The sequence below is a fragment of the Orbicella franksi genome, chromosome 9 (assembly GCF_964199315.1).
Source record: "Orbicella franksi chromosome 9, jaOrbFran1.1, whole genome shotgun sequence".
Classification (NCBI taxonomy): Eukaryota; Metazoa; Cnidaria; class Anthozoa; order Scleractinia; family Merulinidae; genus Orbicella; species Orbicella franksi.
The window spans coordinates 5,536,662-5,556,861 of NC_138153.1; the positions used below are offsets into that span (position 1 = coordinate 5,536,662).

A 20,200-nucleotide genomic window follows, 5' to 3' on the forward strand; every position below is an offset into this window, starting at 1 on the left:
CGAGAGCGAATAATCTAATTGTTAAATGGATAGTGAATAACGTAGCCAATCAGTGAACGGCATTCGTGATAGAACGTTAGTAGATTTAGGCTACCACAGAATAGATAGTGAGTAGCGTAGCCAATCAGAGAACGGCATTCGTGAGAGAATGCCAGAAGATTTATACTAAACTTGATAGAAACAAGGAGAGCATGTTTCGTATTTCTTTTACAAAATTCCGAGACCAAAAAAAGAAACTATCTTGTTTACTTTGATCATCAAAATGTAAATTCTCTTTGCTCGCGCCATCATTACGTCAACAGCTCGTGCTAGTTCTGTGTTCTTATCGAGTTATTGAAACACGATTTTAAACCAGTCAGCGCGCGTATTTTCTTTGGGCTATTTTCTAAAAGATTATAAAAAAGAGATACAGTATGCATGCTGTATGTGTGTGAAGGGGAACCGTTTTCTTGCATTAGAGGGTCTATGAAAGGATTAGCTTCTATGTCATGAATGGTATATAGAAATATAAGGGTTTGGATCTAGGAGAGCAGCCTTCCTGTAAGGTAACAAAGGGTTTTCCGTTACTTTCCCCAGAAATGCAATAGGCCAATACAAATACCCATTGTTGAGATGGGTTTCTAGAAACTCTCATCTTGAGCTGTATGTCTCTAGAAAAGTATGCGAAAATGATCAATAATAATAAACAAATATTCCCCCGTAGTGGATCCGGAGATGACTAGTCGTGGTGGATATTTCCCGAGTCGCAAAGTCTCCAGAGGTAAATATCCACAACTAGCCGCCGACAACGAGGGAAACAATTGTTAAATTATATACCAAACCACTAGCAAAATAACTCGCAAATATTGACTCAGTAGACTGCAGAAAGTCTTTGGCAAGTATTTTCGCGCGCGCAATGTGCTTGAACAGGGAAATAAAAGGTGAACTCCAAGTTGAGCGAATTTATAACCCGGTAAACACATCGGAAAAAAAGTTGATTCGTTGAGCTATCGAAAATATTAGTTCAGTTTAGTTTTCATAAGTATTGCTGGAAGTTTCTACCCGGAACGTTCAAATTCAGGAATGTGACTTGTTGTTGTCGAAATTTCCGTCGCGTTTAATGGCGAGCAAAAAAGCTTTAGAAGGAAACTGTTCAGTTGCTCCGGCGACATTTCTTTAAAAGGAGATGCGCAGTCGTCTTCAGTGCATTCGAAACCATTCTTTAATTTCTGTTAGACATTTTTAATTTGAGTGTTTTAATTTCGCAAACTTCGAGCCAATACTATCATTTATTGATTTAGTTGGAAATTGTGAACAAATCGTTTTGTGTCGGTCTCGCCAATAACCTCACGGCTAAAAATAATAAAACCGTACTTTTAAATACTGTCAAGCAGAATTTTAAAGCTCTCTTAGCTTGATAAACATATTGATAACGTGTGAAGATGCCATTCGGCCTGGTCCTCCCGCTAGCTAATGACGTCACTCATCCATGACGTCACTCACGCATGACGTCGCAAATGTGGCCTACTCACGATTATAAACATTTGCCATGAAATCCAACATGTGTGCGGGGCAATTTCAGCCAATTCTGTAGTTTCTACTTCTTGCATATTGTAATGTAACTAAAGTTAATCGTAAAAAGGGCTATTGCATCAACAGTTTATAATCTCATTAACGCTGTTATTCGGTGAAAAAAAGGCAGGAAAACTTCGCGGAAATAACAACGGATGTTATGTAGGCTGGACGGACGCATAGAACTCTTGGATTCACCTCTCGAGGAAATGAAAATGTCAAATGATTCTAAAAAGTAAATGATTTATCGTTTGCTCGCATGGACTTTATGGTGGTTTTCTTTTGTGAAAGACCGGTAAAGGAACATGAATCGATTATGAATGTCAGTTTGTCATTGTACGATGATCAATATCAGCAATATTAAAATTCGAGGGGTGGCTGCATGTTGAATCGAGAGCTTTCTGGTTTGAGATAAAAAGAAAAATTATCAGTCTTCTCGAAACTGGCGCCTGAAATGTTTAAAGAACACACGCACGAACAGACCACAATAGGACATCACATCAAAGTTTTGGAAAACTGGGAAAGTGATATTTCTTCAGCTTCTATATAATTTTCATTCATTTAATTAAGACGGGAGCGACTTTCTGACCAACTTTGAAGACGTCAAATCACCCGCATAAAACCTTATGTTTGTTTTTAATATTTTCACCCATTTTATGACGTTGATAATACTAATGAAAAATATAACTGTAGAGTATGTTTTGGTTTATAGCCTTGATTTAGAAGCAACATCGTTATTACTTTGTCTGTGCCTTAAAAAAATAATAATAAATACAATATCGGGCTCAGAGTACGCATTAAGATTTTCAAAAGACAAGGAGTTCACTTGCGTTCTTTATACCACCCAATTTTTAATTTCCGGCGTTGTAACGCTTATGTTATGTCTGGTCGCCTTGTAATGCATTGTGAGACAATTTTCTTAGTCTGATATGTCTTATTTTTTTGGTTCTTTAGGCAATCCTGAACGGTGCAACTTCTGAAATAAGTTCATTACGTTTTAACGTAACTGAAAATTGAACTGCGGGTAGTATCTACGGGTATATTGTGAACTCACAACGAGACCAGAACTTTCCTTAGCTTGATAGTGCAGTTGACAGAGCACTGCACCGGTATCGCAGAGGTCATGGGTTTGAATCCCGTGCAAACCTGAATTTTCAAATTTTCAAATTTTCAAACCTGAACCTTCAATTTCACAGCTGCTTTAGTTGTGTATATAAAGCGATGATCCGCCTGTTACAGACACTAGATTAGTTTTCATTTGTACATTTTTCATTCGCCATTTTTTACGTTGCTCGCCATCTAACCACAGATTAACTTCAAGCTAAAATTTCAAAGTTCTAAGCGACTCAATAAAACTGCCAAAATCCAGTTAGAGGAAAACAAATTTATCAAATACACATGGTTAAGGGTAAATAGTCACTTGCTCGCTATTTACAACTCCCCGGCCATCAACTCGCTGCTTTCCTTCCTTTGCTTTTCAAAATAATGGTCATTAATTGAAGCACAGATAAACGTCAGATCATAACGCCAGATCAAACAGAGATTAGAATGATTTTGTTCTTCAACTCTTAACAAACATCATCACGCTTGGGTAAACTACGCTAAGAGTACACAAGATTTGAAAATATCATTCTGCTCATTATATCAAACGAGCGAAAACTCGTGTTGAATCGGTAAAAAGTTGAACAGTTTTAAATCTGAAGAAATCCATAAGAGAGACCTAGATCGCGCAGCGAAACGAAAGCAACGATTTCATCGCTTGTTGACTTTTAAACTCGTTTTATCCGGCATGACCTAACAACGATCACCGCTTCATTTATCATGCAGGGAATGTCCGGGATCGAAGTCACCGCCCTTTTCTTCGCTTTAGAAAAGAACAGTTGATCATGTTCACACGCTGAGACAGACTACCTCAGATCTCTGATAACTTATTACGAATGAATTGTACTCAAGTCGTATTTCCTTTATTTTCACCTGCGTCCTAAACGACTTATGGTCAGCGTCATGTTTATAAATAATCACAATGAAACAAAGCCTTAAGGTTTCTCGCAGATAAGATCTTTATTTTTCAGTGAAATTAGACAATTTGTATTCATAAAGATTGGTGGGTCTGATTTTTTGCCTTTGTTTGTAATAAGACTAAAAAAGTATGTTTGGTTTTTCTTAATTAAGTTGGTCAAATGCAAACGTTGAATGACTGCCTAGAAAAAAAATCAATTAAAAACGCAGTTTTTCTGAGCACAGACAACCATCCATTTTGCTTCCTCAATTATAGGAAACGACACACAATAAAAAACCGAAAGTGAATATTTTTGTTGCTTCCAAGCTTCCCGTAGAATAAACCATCAGTTTGAGAAGTTCATTGCGAGCCCTAAAACCTGCTTTTCTGTACGTAAAAGAGAGCAAAAGTTTTTTTCTAATTAATGTGAGTTATGTGATATACTCGTGATTCTTGAACGTTTTGTTTCCCACACTTGCAGAGAGTAAAGTTTTGCCAGAGAAACGTCCGCATGCTACCGCGGAACTTGCCGTTCAAAAACCCATACAAGAAGGGATTGAGAGCGCTGTTCAGAAAAGTTAACAGCATCGTTGGCACTTTGACTGCCTTCGGAAAACTATGCTGTCTTAGCGAACTGTAAAAAATCATAACGAAATAAGGACTCCAACAGATCAGAAATACCACCACAATGATCCAGAGCATTTTAAACCCTCGCGCTTTTTGTCGGCGTTTGCTGCGGATCGCTCCCGGGGCGTAAAGCTTCTTAGCGCGAGAGGTGTTTGTAGCAGAGGTTATTTCGTCCGCGATAACCGTATTTTCAGGCGTGCGAACGAAGGTGGTTTCACAGTTGAACTGCGAGTTGCTGGGCTGCACTTGTTCCATGTTTCCCACCTGGTTGCGTTTCTGACGGTGTACTCGACGAAACTGCCTACTCGCTGTGCTTAAGATAGAAACGTACGTAAAAGCGATAACCGAAAAGGGCGCAACGAAGCAAGTGAGAAACAGAAAAATTGTGTACCCATTGTCCACTGAAGGTTTACCAAACGAAGGCCGACAAATGGATTCCTCTGCTACAAAAACGTAACCTTCTCCCCAACCAAGAACCGGCATTATTGCGCAAACTGCAGCTTGTATCCAAACGTACAGAATCATTGCCAGGCTTGTTCGCTGCGTTATTAGTGTACAGTATTTAAGAGGGCGGCAGATTGCCAGGTAGCGATCGATCGCGACCAGAGCCAAAGTTAAAATAGACGTTATACAGAGCACGGAGAGCAGAAAACCTGTGAGGACGCACATAACACTGCCAAATACCCATATTCCAGTGATAGCTGACACAAGCGCGAAAGGCATACAGAGTACCGACAGCAAGAAATCCGTAGCAGCCAGGTTTAATATAAACGAGTTGGTGATTGTGCGCAAAGAACGATGAGAGAGTATACAACGGCAAATAAAACTGTTAGCGATTGCGCCAACTGCCATCACCATGGCAAGGAAAACGCTTTGTATCACAACGACGGCTGCGGTGCCAGAAGTTTGATCCTTCTCGAATGTTACATTACCTGAGCGGTTCATACTGAGTCGCTTTTTAAAAGTTCAAACTGATCACAATGGTTTGTTACGGTGGGTCGTCATCCACACATGTTTGGCGTCGGCGTTTGCGTTGGATTTCGCTTCCAATGTATCATTTATCATTCGGTTCCGGCGGACTTTACGACCAATTTAAAATCGTAAAGAACTGTAAATCTTCAAAAGCTAAGGACTTTCTGCCAAAGCTCCTGTGGGGATGGAAGTAAATGACTCGGGGAAAAGATACAAAAACGATTACGGTTAGACTCCTGATGGAAGCTGACTAATCAAACATTGCGGCGCTGAAACTGAAAATGAATATTTAAACAAGACATCCACATACACTTCGGCTTCAAAACGTGACTTCTTTGAAAGCAATTATAAATGCGGTGCGCAAGTTCGCAGTATACAGTAAGTCACCTGCTAGTATGTAAATACTGTAAAAAAAAAATAAATATCAATAAAAAAGGCAAGATTTGGCCCACTATATAGATCTTTTTTGGTCAATTCTGAATAAATTTTACTGTTTATCTTGTTTAATTTTTTTTCTCGCACAGGTCTTCTTTTGAAATACAGCAAATGAAATGATCGCTGGCGTTTAATTCGATTTTAGAGTTCATGTTCATTAGATAGCCTTGGTTTATTAACTTATGATGGCCTTTTAAAAAGACCCAGCTAAAACACACTGAGAGTGCTACCGATGTTGATTAAGTAGGTCTTTCAAAGAGAGTCGCTGAAGGTTGGTTTTCACAGGCGTATAAGCAGACGTAGACGTAGTAAGATAAAAAATCGCAGACGTAGTAAGATTAAGTTGATAAAAATCGTCTTTTGTTAGGCAAATCTCTTTACAAAAGGTGCTACTAAAAAGCACAGTACTGCGTTTGCGCATATCGGCTATCTTTTTTTTTTTTTTTTTTGCTTATTCGTTATTGAAAACCTGCCTTAACTATTAAAATAGCAGTGGGATAGAAAAGAAAAAAACAGGCAACAAGAGAAAAAAGCCCAACGATACACATTGCGTTTTCAACAAGAGACCATGTCGTTTATTCACGACTACAGGCACGGTTAAATCTGTTTTTCATGGTATCGAAATCTCCTTTATCCCACGTGAAAAATGTCGAATATGTACAATTAGATTAACACACGAACTTTGCATACCAAAGTTTGCTTGTTAGATGCCGTTTCGAGATCAACATTTCTCAGTTATTGCGAAGTGCTCAAGAATTTTTTTTGTGATCTCCAGTAGTATGTTGTAACGAAGCTTTCTTTGGAAATTATTCGTATACAGATGGGCGGCAAAGACTGTGCAAATATCGGTTGCAAACTTGACAAATGAATTGTCGTTTTAGGCAAACACTATTTGCGTCAGACCTGAAAGCTCTGTGAAAATGTCAGCAATATTTATTTATACAGAGCTCCTCAAATTCGGTTTGCAACAACCTTGAGTTAATTTTAGCTTTTTTTTTGTGATTGTATCATATTGAGCTAATAAGGCCAGTTAAAGAACCATTGCTTCCGGAAGGAATTTTAATAAAGTCACGTTTTTGTGTCCCCAATGAAGAAGACTTTCCGTCGTTAGTATTTGCTGGAAGCCTTTCACATTTCGAATTTCAAGTCGTTTAATTTAGTTTTGCTTGGCAAGGTCACGCGAGAAAATTTGCGTATATTAACCAACTCATTCTTCTTCTTCTCTCTTCTTCCTTGACGCTATTATCACAAATCACGATATTGTGTAAAAAAGTCTACCCTTACTCAGCTCGATGCGTTATATTTCACCAAAAATTTAGCCGACCCATTATATAGAGGTAAAAGTATAATTAAATTTTCCTTACAAAGGCACTCTTTGTTAATTAACTATCTTTCGCCTTTAGATTCTCGCCCCTTGAAACGAAAGCATGCCTGCAGGTGCCAGCTGTGAAATATTCAATCAGGTCTGAACACTTGGTTGACCATGCAGCGAGAAGGATATCGATAACAACTGCGTGAAAAAATCTCGCGTTTCTCTCTCTTGTCGGTTTACTGCAGACAAACGCGATTTTAGAATCCGGCAATCCTAGATCTCCTCATCTTTGTGTCTGCCTTGAGCGTTTCGTTCTCTGTGTTTGAATAATCAACAGTATCTAGCCAATCATTAACCCTGGTAAGGTCAATTCATTTTTTTCTATTTCTGATCGTACTGAAAGCTTGTCTGTTCTCACTGCTATAAAATCTAGAAAACTCTCAAAGAGATTCTTTCTTCCCTTCTCAACGACCAACCCCTTATTTATTTAGGACGTAGAGGAGTTTTTAAGGCGGTTACATCTTTTATCAACTTAAGATAAATAACTGTTCATTATAAATGATCATGACCGCTGAGAAGCAAGCTTAGTAGGCTCCATTACCAACCGCTGTTCGGAAAAGGAGCCCACGCTCCACTCTTCTTGAAGAGAAACGAGACTGGACTCGACAGGTTAAACAAAACTTTAATGAAAATACATTGCCACCTCCTTTCCGCGTTGCGTTGCGTTGCGCCGCTAGTACAACTAGTTCTCGAAAAACCCGGATCAAGTATATATTTCTTTTTTATAATTTTGACTGCAGAAAATAGAAAGACAACCTGCAACCACAGCTTGAATACAGACACATTCCTCGGGAGGTTATTATATGAGCCAGAAGCGCTGAGGGGAGTACAGGCCCTACCAGAATTGAACCACCCTATTCCGACCCTCCATCCGGAATCATGTTTCCAGTGGATTGTCGCATGATACTCAAAATACCTAGGTGCTGTGCACGTGCCCAGTAAGAAAGGTTTCCAACTTGAGGCACGAAATACCTAGTCGACTTCTCGACTCAACCTCACCTCTGGACGTGAAAGTAAAACAAGAACCAAGTAGAGCGCGCGAAACTCTCCACCCAGCTTAGGAATGCGTGATTGTCTGCCATCATTCCGATTTAAAATGGACTTTAAATTAGCGTTTTGGCGCTGATCTCAGATTTTTCTGAGAAACTAGTCGATGCTTAGTCGTTATTATGTCTTTATTCACTCACCTTAACGTTACCAGAATTGCCCTCAGCCAGGTTCTCCTCAGGAAAGACTTTCCCCCTTGCCATCACACTTGAAGGTTTTTCCCAAACTTTCTGTTTTGCTACAGTCATCTACCCGAGACATTTCTCCTGCCAGGAATCACTCCAGCTTTCCATAGTGTGGATCCATATTGGCTATCAAAGTAGGCTATGTTCTGCCAGTCTGTTGCGGCACGGATATGCATACAATATACTGTACAGTACCCAGCGATCAAAGGACTGATCTAGAGAAAAAAAATTGATGTTTAGGTTAATAACTCTCAAAGGGAAACTAAGGTTTAACATTTCAACTTTCATTCGTGATGACCACAGAGCCCGGCATTACGTGAATCAAGCCGTGTGAAGGAAAGTAGCTAATTTCTCAGGCGAGCCGTGTTTCAGTCTCATGGCAGAGTGGATAACTTTCAAGAAACTTGTTCATGAAAGCAAAGATCTTGCTCTAGGTTCGCGTGGACAAAGAAAACTGTGTCGTTGATTTTGAATCTAATTATCAAATGAGTGGATTTCCCGCGCATAGCAAGGCATTCAATAACCTTTTGTAAACTATCAAGTCAGTACATTATTTCATTGAACTCATTTACATAAAATAAGAGGCGAAGTATCATTTCGGAGAGCCCTGATTGCCTTTTAATTGAGGATCTCAATGGGGTTAACCGTTAACCATAGATGGGCTAAAAGTTTAGCTGTTGGGCGTAAAAAATGGAGTCACAAAAATTTAGCCTCAAAAGTGAAAGTTTCAAGATCTTTTGTCAAGACTTTTTTGTGTCTTGTCAGCGCAGGGGCCAATGGCTCGTGGTCAGCGTTCACTAGTTTTCTACTCTTGTTTGTTTTCTTCTACTCATTTTTTCTGTCGACTCGAACACGTGTTTTTTTGGTCACGCGATAGAAATCTCGAGTATCGGTTATTCAACAGAAATATTTGTAAATTTTAAATTTAATTTTTTTATTACCTTTGATGTACTTTACACTTTTCGATCTACGTACTATGTTTTCAACAACTGTTTTCACCATCGATAACGCTGTTATTGTGTTTGAAGGCAGAGCGGGCACTGGTAACGAAATACATTTGGCGGGGAAACAAGATGGCGTCTAAGCGCCGCAAGTTAGATCATGACAACAAACACAAAAAACTTCAGCATGAAAAGGAGAGAAATGCAGAAGTACGTGAAAGCGAAACACTTATTTATATCGTCCCAAAAAAGATCCCAAAAGCTAGGCTTCAAGTGTTAAGCAATCTCGCCCGAAAGAAGGAATTTCCCGTAGCAGAACATTACAGGTTGGTGCACTCACGTATCATAGTTTTCAGTCGCAAATACCATTCATTTACTCACCTTTTACATTGTAACAACGCTGATTGCTTCAGTTTTACAAGGCTAATTGAGTTAAGTGATCAACAAGCCTATGTTTTTATGTAGCTCTAATATTTCCACTAACAATTTCCGGCGATTGATAGTATAAAGCACGTAATTCATCAGCATGATCATTGGTACGAAAGGCATCCGCGGGCGAGTGTCGTTTGATACCCTCGATCGACATCTTGATCGATACTCGATCGACATCCTGATTGATGCTCGATCAACATACCGATCGATGCGCGATCGACATTCGGTCGACACTCGATCGACACTTGATCAACAGTCGGACGATAGTCAGCCGAGTGTCGACCAGCTCATATGCATCGATCAAAAATTAGTCGACTCTCAACCGACTGCCGACCAAGATGTCGATGGAGTGTCGATTAAGTGTCAACAGAGGTGTTGATGGAGTGTTGATCGTGGGTATCAATCGACACTTGACCGCAGATGCCTTTAGTACACATGATCCAACTCGAGCTTAACTCATGTGCAAGCACTTTTGGTGGAAGCTGATGTTTTTTTCCCAGAAATCTGCAAGAAAGGCAATCTTAATATTAAGCTTATTTTAATATTTATATGCATTCATGTAGGTGCACAAAGTGACATGACTAGAGTGTGTGTATTAATGTATGTTAAGGTAGGTGGGGGAGGTGGGGAGAGATGGTAGGATTACCCATTCACCTGTCCTAGGACAAAGTATACTCTTCTTATTCTGGGGGTGGAGAATAGGACATTGAGAAAGAAGAAAAAACCCCTGGGGGTGTACAAAAGTGTGTATCGTAAACTTTATACCTGGTTTTCTTTTAGGGATTCAGTGACACACATCGTCACTGGCTATGAGACTGTGGAAAAGGTTTTGACTGTCATAGAAAGGTATAAACTAGATTACTGATGTAAAGTTCTAGAAAAACACCCATACCCCATCCATGGAAGGTCATTTGAAATTGTGTGGGGGTGGAGGATCTCAAATGACAAAAAAATTTAAAAACAGCATAATGCTGAACTGGAATTTCCAAAGGGTTTGGGAAGGGGTGTGGTCTCCAGATCCAAGGCTGGACATAAGCACTCGCCCGCTCACCCAGGCGAGTATCTAAAGCATTGGGCAGGTGCAAAAACTTTTGGGTGAGTGAAAATTGGTCCAGACGAGTGCATTTTGAGGGTCACTTGCCTGAATGGTGCTTGCTCTCAAAATTGAGTGCCCAACCCTGCAGATCAAGCAGTCCAAGTTTGAGCCTTGGCCAGGGACACATTGTGTTGTGTGCTTGGGCAAGACACATTACTCTCACAGTACCTCTCTCCACCCAGGTGTATGGATGGTTACTGGCAAATTTAGTGCTTAGGGTAACCCTGCAATGGACTAGCATCCCATCCAGGGGAGAGTAGAAATACTCCTAGTCACTCCATGCTACAGAAACCCTGAGAAGCTCCAGCCTGATGGGCCACTTGGCTCATATGCAGACTTTACCTAAGTATGTACCTTTTACCTTAGGGAAGAGTGTCAAGCCAAGAAAATCTTTGGGTCCAAAACCAAGCAGTACTTTTAAATTTGTTCCTACCTGTAGGTCTTCACTTTTAAAAGTATCTTTTAATAACTGTCTGGATCTGTGTAGAGATGCATTCACTTGCAGATGAAGCTTTAAGCTTCAAGCTAAGGGATTGTTGCTAGCATTTTCATTAATCACCTATGTGACTGAGGAGTCACAAACTTACTGTATTGCTAGTGTTACACTATCATGCAGGCTCAAAGTGACATCCCTTCCACAATCTTCTTATTTCTCTCTTTTTTTTCCTCAAAACTTAAAAGTTTTGAGAAACTGAACTTGTGCTTATATAGATATGCAGGGTAAACAATAAATTTGAATAGAAATTTAAATGCAATAATTATTTATACATTAAACAAAATGTTTTGTCTTGTTTTATTCTATTAATAATGAATTTATAATTTTTTATTTTCTTGAGGCCACTTACAGAGAATGTGGAAATTGTGACTGTTGATTGTAAGTACATCATGTTAATAACATTTTGGCCTTTTTGTAAAATAATTATGATTATACTTATAATAATAATATTATTATTATTATTATTATTATTATTATACAAGTTTATGATAATTATTTTATAATTATTGTTATTCTCAATAGATTTCTACTCTCAGTCTCAATGCATTGATTACAACAAGAAGAAAGAAAATCATCAACCAAGTGATATTGTCTTGATGTTACACCATTATTCTCAGTACTGATTTAAAAGAAATATGTGGGGAGAAGTATTGTTTCAAGATCTATTTTGTTCATCAGGGCTGACTGACTGCATAACAGCTGGTAAATTATTGGATGTTACAGATAGAGTAAGAGTTAGAGCTGCTGGGACATCAGCATCACTGTTATCCAGGTAGAAGTCAATAGTCAAGAATGTTGGTTGATGTAACAGGCAATACCAGTATTATTATTAAGTGGCCAGTCTGGACACATTGTTATTTTCTTTGTAATTTTTAAGTCTGAGTAATGAAGTATGACTTTTAGGGGGTGAGAGGTGAGGGGTGAGGGGTGAGAGGTGAGGGGTGAGGGGTGGGGGAACAGCCTTAGATGGCTGGCCTGAATAATGTTCAGGTTAACCTGGTTGTGGTTAGCCTTCAATAAACACAGTAATGGAAACACCCCTTACCCCCTACCTCTCACTTTTTAACCCCATTTTAGCCCTGCCACCACAAGAAGTCTTACGTGTTTTTAAAATGCTTTCAGTGCTGCCAAAAATGACACTGAGGAAGCTGTATCCTGTGGATATCAGGTAAACGGCAAAAAAAGAGTGTCTGTTCTGTTGATAAGTTAGATTAGTTAAGTTATAAAGGGTTTGTTGTCATTTGGCTGATATTTAATTAAATTAAACCTTTTCTGTTTCTTTTGACAGGACACCAAGTTTGTTTGCCAAAGAGCCACTCCTTTAAAGCACCACAATATTAAATTCACTGTGAGTATCAGTAGATCCCTGCAGGAGTAATCACTGCACTGAATTTAACCCATTGACTCCCGTGCTGCCCATAACTGCCCGTTAAAACCCTAAGCTTCTGGTATAGTATTTGAACGAAGTGAAACTTGCAAACAATACACATTCAGCTGCACTCCAGTATTTTGTGAGTGTAATGGAACAGGTTAAGGTTCCAATCACAGTGTTGTTTTCTCCAATGTTCTTTATTATTTTTATTTTAATATTATTCTTCAGGACGCTCTTGAGATTCTTGAACGTCATGCAGTGTATGTAGACAGCGGTCAGAGGGACTCCAGAGCTCTTGCTTTCAGACGAGCAGCTTGCGCCCTTAAGTCTTACCCAAAGTATGTTATTTTAAGTTGAACAGTAAAGACTTGATTCTTAGAAATTACTACCAGTTACTGTCTATTGTTATGGGCAAGCGATGCATGTGAAGGGCTATGTGGGAGTAGACTTTGCAAGCATGATGTACATGAAAGATATTGGTATCAAGTCACCTTCTCTAAAGCATGGGTGGAAATGGGATACAACACAACATCTTTATTTTGCTTATAAATATGAAAGTGAACATATGGATGTAAACATTCAATCTAGTCACTGTGAAGCATAAAAAAAATGAAAAAAACATTAGCTGTCCTTGTTCAAGTGCACTTTAGTTAGAACACATACATGTACACTCCACATTTCAGCTTCTAGAAATCCATCTGTGTTTGCAGGCTAGGTTTCTTTTAGTTTGGCTCACTAATACCAGCTTCAGTAATGCATGTGTATTGTTTCCTCTTACCTCTTTACACAATAATTTTTCTGCTAATTGAGTGAAATTATATCCTACGTGTATGTATATTCAGCTGATTGGCTAAGGCATCAAACCACTCAAATATGGTGTTGTGATGGTATTATTTTTTTGGGTCATTATGTTTTACTTTTATTGCCATATTTACGCAAAGGAAATGAAAATCAGGTTTCAAAATTTTAAAACCAAATTAAAGCAATGTTGAAATCATAACATAAATAAATTTGTGCTGGCAATCGCCTTGAGTGGCATATTGACACAGCTTGGTTAATTAAAACAATTAATCTGTGTTTTTTTCAGGCAGATCACAAGAATAGAAGAAGCAGCCAAGCTGAGCAGTGTGGGGAGCCATAGCAAGAAAGTCATTCAGGCAAGTTGGTTGATCATGAACAGTAACTGAGGCCACATTAAAAAAAAAAAAAAAAAAACTCTGAAAAATCATTAGCTAATGTTAATTGGTCATCTTACACTTGTGAATACAAAGGCAAGGTCTCTTAATTAATCTCATGAAGCACAGATTTTGTATTGATCTTATTGTCTGATCACACCATCCAGTAGGTTTGTACCCTGTAAGGCATTCTGTAGTATTCACAATTAAATATATAGTAAATGACATTCCTAAGTGCACAACTACCGGTGAACAAAGTTGAGTATACTAAGTTGTTCCAATGATCTTCTGTAAGTTCTTGTTGAATCATCAGCTGATATAACTCCAACGTAGTATTACTCTCAAGACTGGTCTGGATTTAATGTTTGTTCTTCTAACTGAAATCTTCCACACACCATCACACCATTATCTTAACGGTTTTTACGTAAAAACAGGATATTCTGGAAAATGGCTCATCAGATGAAGTTCAAGGCATCCTATCCAGTGACTTTTTCAAATCAATGGAGGTTTGTTTTTCTCTGCAATAATTGAGCAATTGATAGTTAAATTCAGTCATCAATCTTATTCAGTTGTTCGGTCAACAAGTCAGTTTTGAATCAGTCAGTTGGTCAGTCAGTGGGTTGGTTGGTCACTTGGCCCACCATTCAGTTTTGAGTTGGGGTCTGTCGAGTTTTGAGTCAGTCACATATTCACTTTCCAGTGAATCACACAGCCCATCCATCCTTCTGTCCATCAGTCAGTCACTCAGTCACTCAGTCGACTAAATTCAATTAAATCATATTTCAGCTGTATCATTCATTTATACAGATATTTTCATCTATTTATGGATGTGGACCTGCAACGGCTCGGAAGTGGTATGAGAAAGGCTACCGAAACATGACTGATATCATGCAAGCAGTCTCCGATGGAATGAAACTCAATGAGCAACAGTCAATGGGTACGTGAAAGTTTCCCAATATCTGAGGATTTGAAGTCCTCTTTCTCGGGTTCACAGCTTTTTTTATGGGAATCGTGAGCATTAAAGTTTAAAATGTGAAAGACAGCATGTTCTACATAGCATGAGCATGGGACAGGGAAAATATCATACTCTCCAATGGGATTTGAAACAATGACCTACCAAATACCAATTCAGTGCTCTAACTACAGAGCTACATGTACAGAGAGACTAGTGGTGAGCTAGCTAGGCCTTATCTGCTAGGGTGCCAGTTGATAGGGCCCTTTAGATCTGACGATAGACTTTCTTAACATGGCGTACATGCTTAAGATGATCATGATGATGGTATGTCATCCTTATTCCCAGAACCTTGCATGATCCACTGCTCAGAAACAAGGAGGAAGAGAATAGAGCATCTGGAACAAGATTGAGCAGTTTAAGCCTTGATTGATGTACATGTTCAGTACTCTTCATAATTTTATTCAGACTACACTGTACCAGCTCATGCAGTGAAATTTTTGTTCTTGATGTTCTTCAGTGCAGTGTTAGCTTCCGTTCAGTACGTTAATGCAAAACGTTTTGTGCATTACAGGTTTGAAGTATTACGATGATCTAGGGCAACCTGTCCCAAGAGAAGAAGCCATCAAGATCAAGGATATAGTCGTTGAAGAGGTTAGTTGAATGAAGGAAATTGTAATGGTTTCAACTTGAACTTCTTAGGGTGCATTCCTTTGTGGTGATCTTGATCAGGATCAGTGATCCAAGATCACTCGGATCATACTTGGATCATAGTGCATCAAAGGAACTGATGAATCTGTGACCAGAGTGGATTCATCGGTTCCCTTGATACACCATGATCCAAGTGATCTTGGATCACTGATCCTGATCCAGATCACCACAAAAGAACGGGCTCTTAGTGTTCTTGCTCACAGATTGATATTTCAAGTACACAAAATTACACCTATCTAGAATTTACTCCTCGGATCTGCTTACAAAAGTCAAACTTTACTGGAAGTTTGCTTTATTTTGTTTAGTCAATTTGGATCACAAATTATTATCTGTTATGAGCAGTAATTGTTATTGCAATGTATTTGACAGTTAAACAGAATTCAACCAGACTGTACAGTGGAGTTGGTTGGAGGATATCGCAGGTGAACATTTACAAGTGATTATGATTTTAATTATAACCTGTCAGTGACCTGTATCTTTCTCCTTTCCCAGTCTTACTAGTACAGCTGTACACATGTATGTATATATCTGTTAAACACACAATGTTGGCAAATTATTGTGGCCAAATGTGTAGTCATGTCCTGATTGCCAGTTATGTTTTCTGGCTGAAAAAGCCTTGACACCAATAACTTGGCCCAAAACTTCATAACAAACAACCTTCTGTTGTTAGTTAGTTAGTTATTAATTGAATTGAAATATTAGCTTCCTCAGTTTGCTTTGCTACATCTCTACATATCAGATTGTGCTTTCTTTGATTATGACATTTTAAAATCGACAGAGCCTAATAATTCGTAATAAAATTATCTGACTTAAATACCCTCGTGTGGTTAGCTCATGAATGTTTGCATCTAAGTTTTTGTTTCTCCTTGAAAAAGAGGCAAACCTTCAGGACATGATGTGGACATATTAATTACGCATCAAGATGATGATAAAGTGGAAGGGTTGTTATCTAAACTGGTTGAAAGGCTCGAACATTTGGTAAGCAGATAATTTCCTCTCAAGGGGCAGGTGTTTCACATTTCATGACTGCGGTGTACATCAAGCTGTGATTAAATTATGTTTATTTTTCAGGGTCACATGCTTCATAAGGATTTAATGGTTGGTCGTAGCCCACATTTTGAAACTAAGAATACTTACTTGAAAAGCATTAAGGGGATTGGTGATGGTAGTCAGAGGTATGTCGCTTGCAGTTAAGGTAATTTCCCTGAAATAAAACTGCACATAAATTTTTGTTCAAACTTTGTCCAATGAATATTATCATATGAGAAGTTTAATTATAAAATAAAAAAGGGGGGTGCCCATGCTCATTAAGAAACAGTGAGGCATTGAAAATGTCCCATTTTAGTGTTACCTAATGCTTATTACAAGAACGCATTCCAAGTTATTGTAAACTCTTTGTGAGCCCAGACTCATGAAAACACGCCTCAAACTACAGTCAATACTTGTGTTGGACACAAATAAACTTTTTAAGTTTGATTTTGACAGACAGCTTAATCCTTGTTAAAATTTGGAACCAAATTGCTTGCCATGGCTATCAAACTGCAAAATAGAAAAGACTACAGTGCAGCTGCTATATATTTTCCTTATTTATTCAATTTTCAACAATAGAAAACAGATCAGTCTTTTCTCATGCAAAGCTAATGATTAGTTGATTAAAATGACTGGAAAAACAATTGGGGTGCCCAAGCTTGTTAGTGAGCTATAGCCATTTTCCAACGGACAAAATTCAATATCAAGGCAAATCCGCCATGTTTTCAATGTGCGCGTGCACCAACACGTGCTAATGACGCCATAAATTATGCGCAGTAAGGATGCGCGTTGCAATACAGGGGAAACAATTCAGTTTTCAAAAAATAAAACTGCAAACTTTGAGCATCAAAAGACTGTTTTCGATGTTAACATTGTCATTTTTCCATGTGTCATAAGCTGCTAAAAGTATTGTTGTTGAGGGACATTTTTTTCCAGCAGTATATTGCAGGGTTTCCTGATCTTGGTGTAGTGTAGTGTTGTGAATTCATACTTTGATTTGTGTACAAAAATTCAGTGCTGAGTATCAACCAATCCAAGAAACTTCACTACAGTGACACAGATTTCAGCAGAACTGAGCGAGGGTAGTTTTCCTTTCAAGCTATTTCAAAGGCAAAATTTTGCAGCATTTTCTCTTTGTTTTTTGTTTTGTTTTTACATTAGGCAAGGAGGCCACATGGATAGCCTTGATCACTGCTTCTGCATGTTCCAAGTAGAAACAAAGATGGAAAATGAAACAGTGGAAACGATACAAGCCAGTCCTAAAACTGACACGACAGAGTCGCACACGGATACAACAGATACACGTACTGGGGGGAGGGGAGGGTCAGCAGTGAGGAGAGTAGACTTGATTGTGACTCCACCTAAACAGTTCCCATTTGCTCTTTTAGGATGGACTGGTTCAAAGGTAAAAAATATTATATACAGTTATGTGGAAACTGTGATCCATAAAAACGACCTAGACAACCATCCCTTTGTAACTAAAGGTAAATTAGGGCTAAAAGAAACTCTTACAAGTACTGCATCAATGAGCAAGTACTCTGCTTCAAAAACTTGCCTCAGCAGTCAATTTTACCCTATTCAATGTCAAGGTGATAAATAGCAAAGTACCTATATCTAGCATGGAGGTGCGGTGGTCTCGTGGTAAGTGTGCTCACCTAAGGATGAAGCAGTTCTGGTTTGATCCCTGGTCAAGGACATTGTGCTGTGACACTTTACTCTGACAATGCCTCTCTCCACCCAGGTGTATAAATGGGTACCGCCAAATTTAATGCTGGGGGTAGCCATGCAATGGACTAGCATCCCATCCAGGGTGGAGTAGAAATACTCATAATCTCTTCATGCTGCTGAAACCTCATGGGCCACTTGGCTCGTATGCAGACTTAACCTTTCCTACCATCTATATCTAGCATTACTGGCCCTGAATGATACGTTCTGCAGATATTGCAGGCCTATGATACTACACACCTTATGTCATGATATGTCATGATACTATCTTTATTCTAATAAAAGTATGGCTTACAAGGTACTTACCTTCATTATCTTCAGCAATTCAACCGTTCTTTGAGGGACTATGCGTGGAAGATATTGAAAATCAAATTGTCAAATCACGGAATGTGGGATCACAATGAAATGGTAAGTCATGTAATTTTGCGTTTTGTAATTTTATGGTAATAGTCATAGAACACAAGAAAATCTTGAAACAAACTCACCAAAACAGTTAGTTTCTGATCTAATACAGCAACTGGAGGAGACTGATGGCTCATCGTCAATAATGCTACACAACTCTGGTTTTTGTAACATAAGTTTAAGAGACCATCCATAATATTACTTCAGTAACTCCAGTCCCCTTGTTTAACATGCTAGTCTCTCACAGTTTAACCCCCACCAGCATTTTTTCAAGTTGTTCGGGTGAAGACTGGCACTGTCAAGTCCATGGTTGCCACAGATTTTAGTTTTCAAAATTTAGTTACCCAACTTTTCCCTGATAAACATAAAATTTCCCTGACATGAAAGATAAATTACAAACATGGCCTCCAGCCTCCACTTAAAGCCATCGTAGTTACCTTGACAGCAACAGTTATCATTCTTCATTAAGGAAAAACATTGTTGAGATTACAGTGATCTCAACTGTTTCTTCCAGTCTTCAATGGTAAAAAATCAGTACTTTATAGTGTTATTCAATTTCCAGTCTTTCCTTGAATTCTTAATTTCCCTGAGTTAAACTAAATTTTCTGACTTTTCCTTTGAAGAATGCTATTTTCCCTGACCATTTCTTCATCAGTGGCAACCCTGAAGTCCTGTCAGAGTTAAATGTGAGTCTTGCCCAACTTCAACCCAAACCAGGACTGAATCCCAGACATCTCAATTTAAAATTCACTGCACAGACTGTGAACATTTTTCATTCAATTTAAACAATAGTTGCATTCAACTTGCCAACAGATCTTCAACTCCATCTGTTTCAACTATCAGTTTCCTTTATATAATTGTTTTCACTGCTTTTCCTCCAGCCTGCTCGTCAAATAGAAGCCAGATCAGAACAAGAGATATTTGAGAAACTGAAGCTTGATTACAGAGATCCTCAATTCAGAAATGCATAGCAGTTGACAGCAAGTGTTAACAATGTTTCAGAGATGGTTATAGAGACAACTAGACATTTCAGGGAAGTGGAGATGCTATGGAAACACAAGCCATAGGTGATTATTTCAAGTTCTCTCCAGCATTCAAAACTGTTTCTACAATTTGGTAGACACATGAAGAAAGGAAATTTACCTCAACAACCCGTTTTACTTTTCAAATTTTTTATCAACAAGGAAAATACTAAACAAGTACCAGCAACAAGATGGCTTTATTCAGCAAGGTCATATAATTTATATATAATATATATCAAGAGTTACATCTTGAAAAACCTCTCAAAAACAATGCAAATCCCATGGGGCCAGTCATTAAGTGTTTTGTTATACCTCCCAACTCAAAAATAGAAAAAACTGCAAAAAAAGTATTTGCTTGATGCCAGCTGGAAACATAAATTTGCTGTGGTTTCAAGGTGGACAGCCTGAACAAGTGCATGTTGGAAGTTCAAGTTGTTGTTTCCCAATGGAGTTAGTGGGTTTTGTTCACCCAACTGCTAGGGAGTTCGTGAGTTTTGACCCATGACACGTTCTCCTCCGATCAGAAAATGCATTTGAGTTGGGAGGTACGACAAAGTAATAAAATAACGTTTTAAATAGTTTTCAGAAGCATTTTTTTTTTCAGTTGTTCTCCAACTGACAATCACTGTGCAATGGTCAACAAGAATTCCAAACAACTA

The 20,200-nt window shown here is 38.6% G+C and overlaps 3 protein-coding genes and 1 long non-coding RNA gene across 7 annotated transcripts in view; 1 reads left to right on the top strand and 3 right to left on the bottom strand.

Moving 5' to 3' along the window:
* Positions 1–10,299, bottom strand: part of LOC145498239 (proton-coupled amino acid transporter 1-like) — a 22,378-nt gene extending 12,079 nt beyond the window's left edge. Inside the window, exons 1-2 of the mRNA XM_081478137.1 lie at positions 9,511–10,299; positions 8,144–8,403 (exon numbers count right to left, since the gene is read on the bottom strand). Coding sequence (XP_081334263.1) covers positions 8,144–8,251 — 108 coding nt within the window. The 5' untranslated portion in view covers positions 8,252–8,403; positions 9,511–10,299. The remainder of the gene's footprint in view (positions 1–8,143; positions 8,404–9,510) is intronic.
* LOC145496906 (alpha-1A adrenergic receptor-like) lies at positions 1,309–5,607 on the bottom strand. The gene has a single exon (XM_081476672.1). The coding sequence runs from the start codon at positions 5,120–5,122 to the stop codon at positions 3,968–3,970; it is 1,155 nt and encodes a 384-aa protein (XP_081332798.1). The 5' UTR covers positions 5,123–5,607; the 3' UTR covers positions 1,309–3,967.
* On the top strand, positions 9,056–20,053 carry LOC145498238 (DNA-directed DNA/RNA polymerase mu-like). 4 transcript variants are annotated; one of them, XM_081478133.1, is made up of 17 exons: positions 9,059–9,455; positions 10,342–10,407; positions 11,494–11,531; positions 11,832–11,925; positions 12,276–12,321; positions 12,442–12,501; positions 12,754–12,863; positions 13,613–13,682; positions 14,135–14,206; positions 14,508–14,637; positions 15,227–15,306; positions 15,733–15,785; positions 16,239–16,341; positions 16,435–16,538; positions 17,554–17,797; positions 18,439–18,525; positions 19,401–20,053. In XM_081478133.1, exons 1-17 carry the CDS (start codon positions 9,262–9,264, stop codon positions 19,488–19,490), a joined length of 1,641 nt encoding a protein of 546 aa, XP_081334259.1. In that variant the 5' UTR covers positions 9,059–9,261; the 3' UTR covers positions 19,491–20,053. The 4 variants fall into 4 exon arrangements, with proteins under 4 accessions (XP_081334258.1, XP_081334259.1, XP_081334261.1 ...); XM_081478132.1 differs by lacking the exons at positions 18,439–18,525; positions 19,401–20,053 and having other exon boundaries at positions 9,056–9,455; positions 17,554–18,424; XM_081478135.1 differs by lacking the exons at positions 18,439–18,525; positions 19,401–20,053 and having other exon boundaries at positions 9,423–9,455; positions 10,342–11,003; positions 17,554–18,424.
* Positions 14,140–18,509, bottom strand: LOC145498241 (uncharacterized). The gene is made up of 3 exons (XR_014050842.1): positions 18,424–18,509; positions 16,501–16,567; positions 14,140–14,218 (listed from the first exon to the last, which is right to left on the bottom strand). It is a non-coding gene; the product is annotated as an uncharacterized LOC145498241 (long non-coding RNA).
* Positions 20,054–20,200: the final 147 nt, after the last annotated feature.

Excerpts from the sequence above, each read along its gene's own strand:
- LOC145496906 (XM_081476672.1), bottom strand. The coding sequence starts at position 5,122 with ATGAACCGCTCAGGTAATGTAACATTCGAGAAGGATCAAACTTCTGGC.
- LOC145498238 (XM_081478132.1), top strand. The coding sequence starts at position 9,262 with ATGGCGTCTAAGCGCCGCAAGTTAGATCATGACAACAAACACAAAAAA. Across the intron at positions 10,408-11,493 it reads GTTTTGACTGTCATAGAAAG|GCCACTTACAGAGAATGTGG; the intron begins GTATAAACTAGA and ends TATTTTCTTGAG. Across the intron at positions 11,926-12,275 it reads TCAGCATCACTGTTATCCAG|TGCTGCCAAAAATGACACTG; the intron begins GTAGAAGTCAAT and ends AAATGCTTTCAG.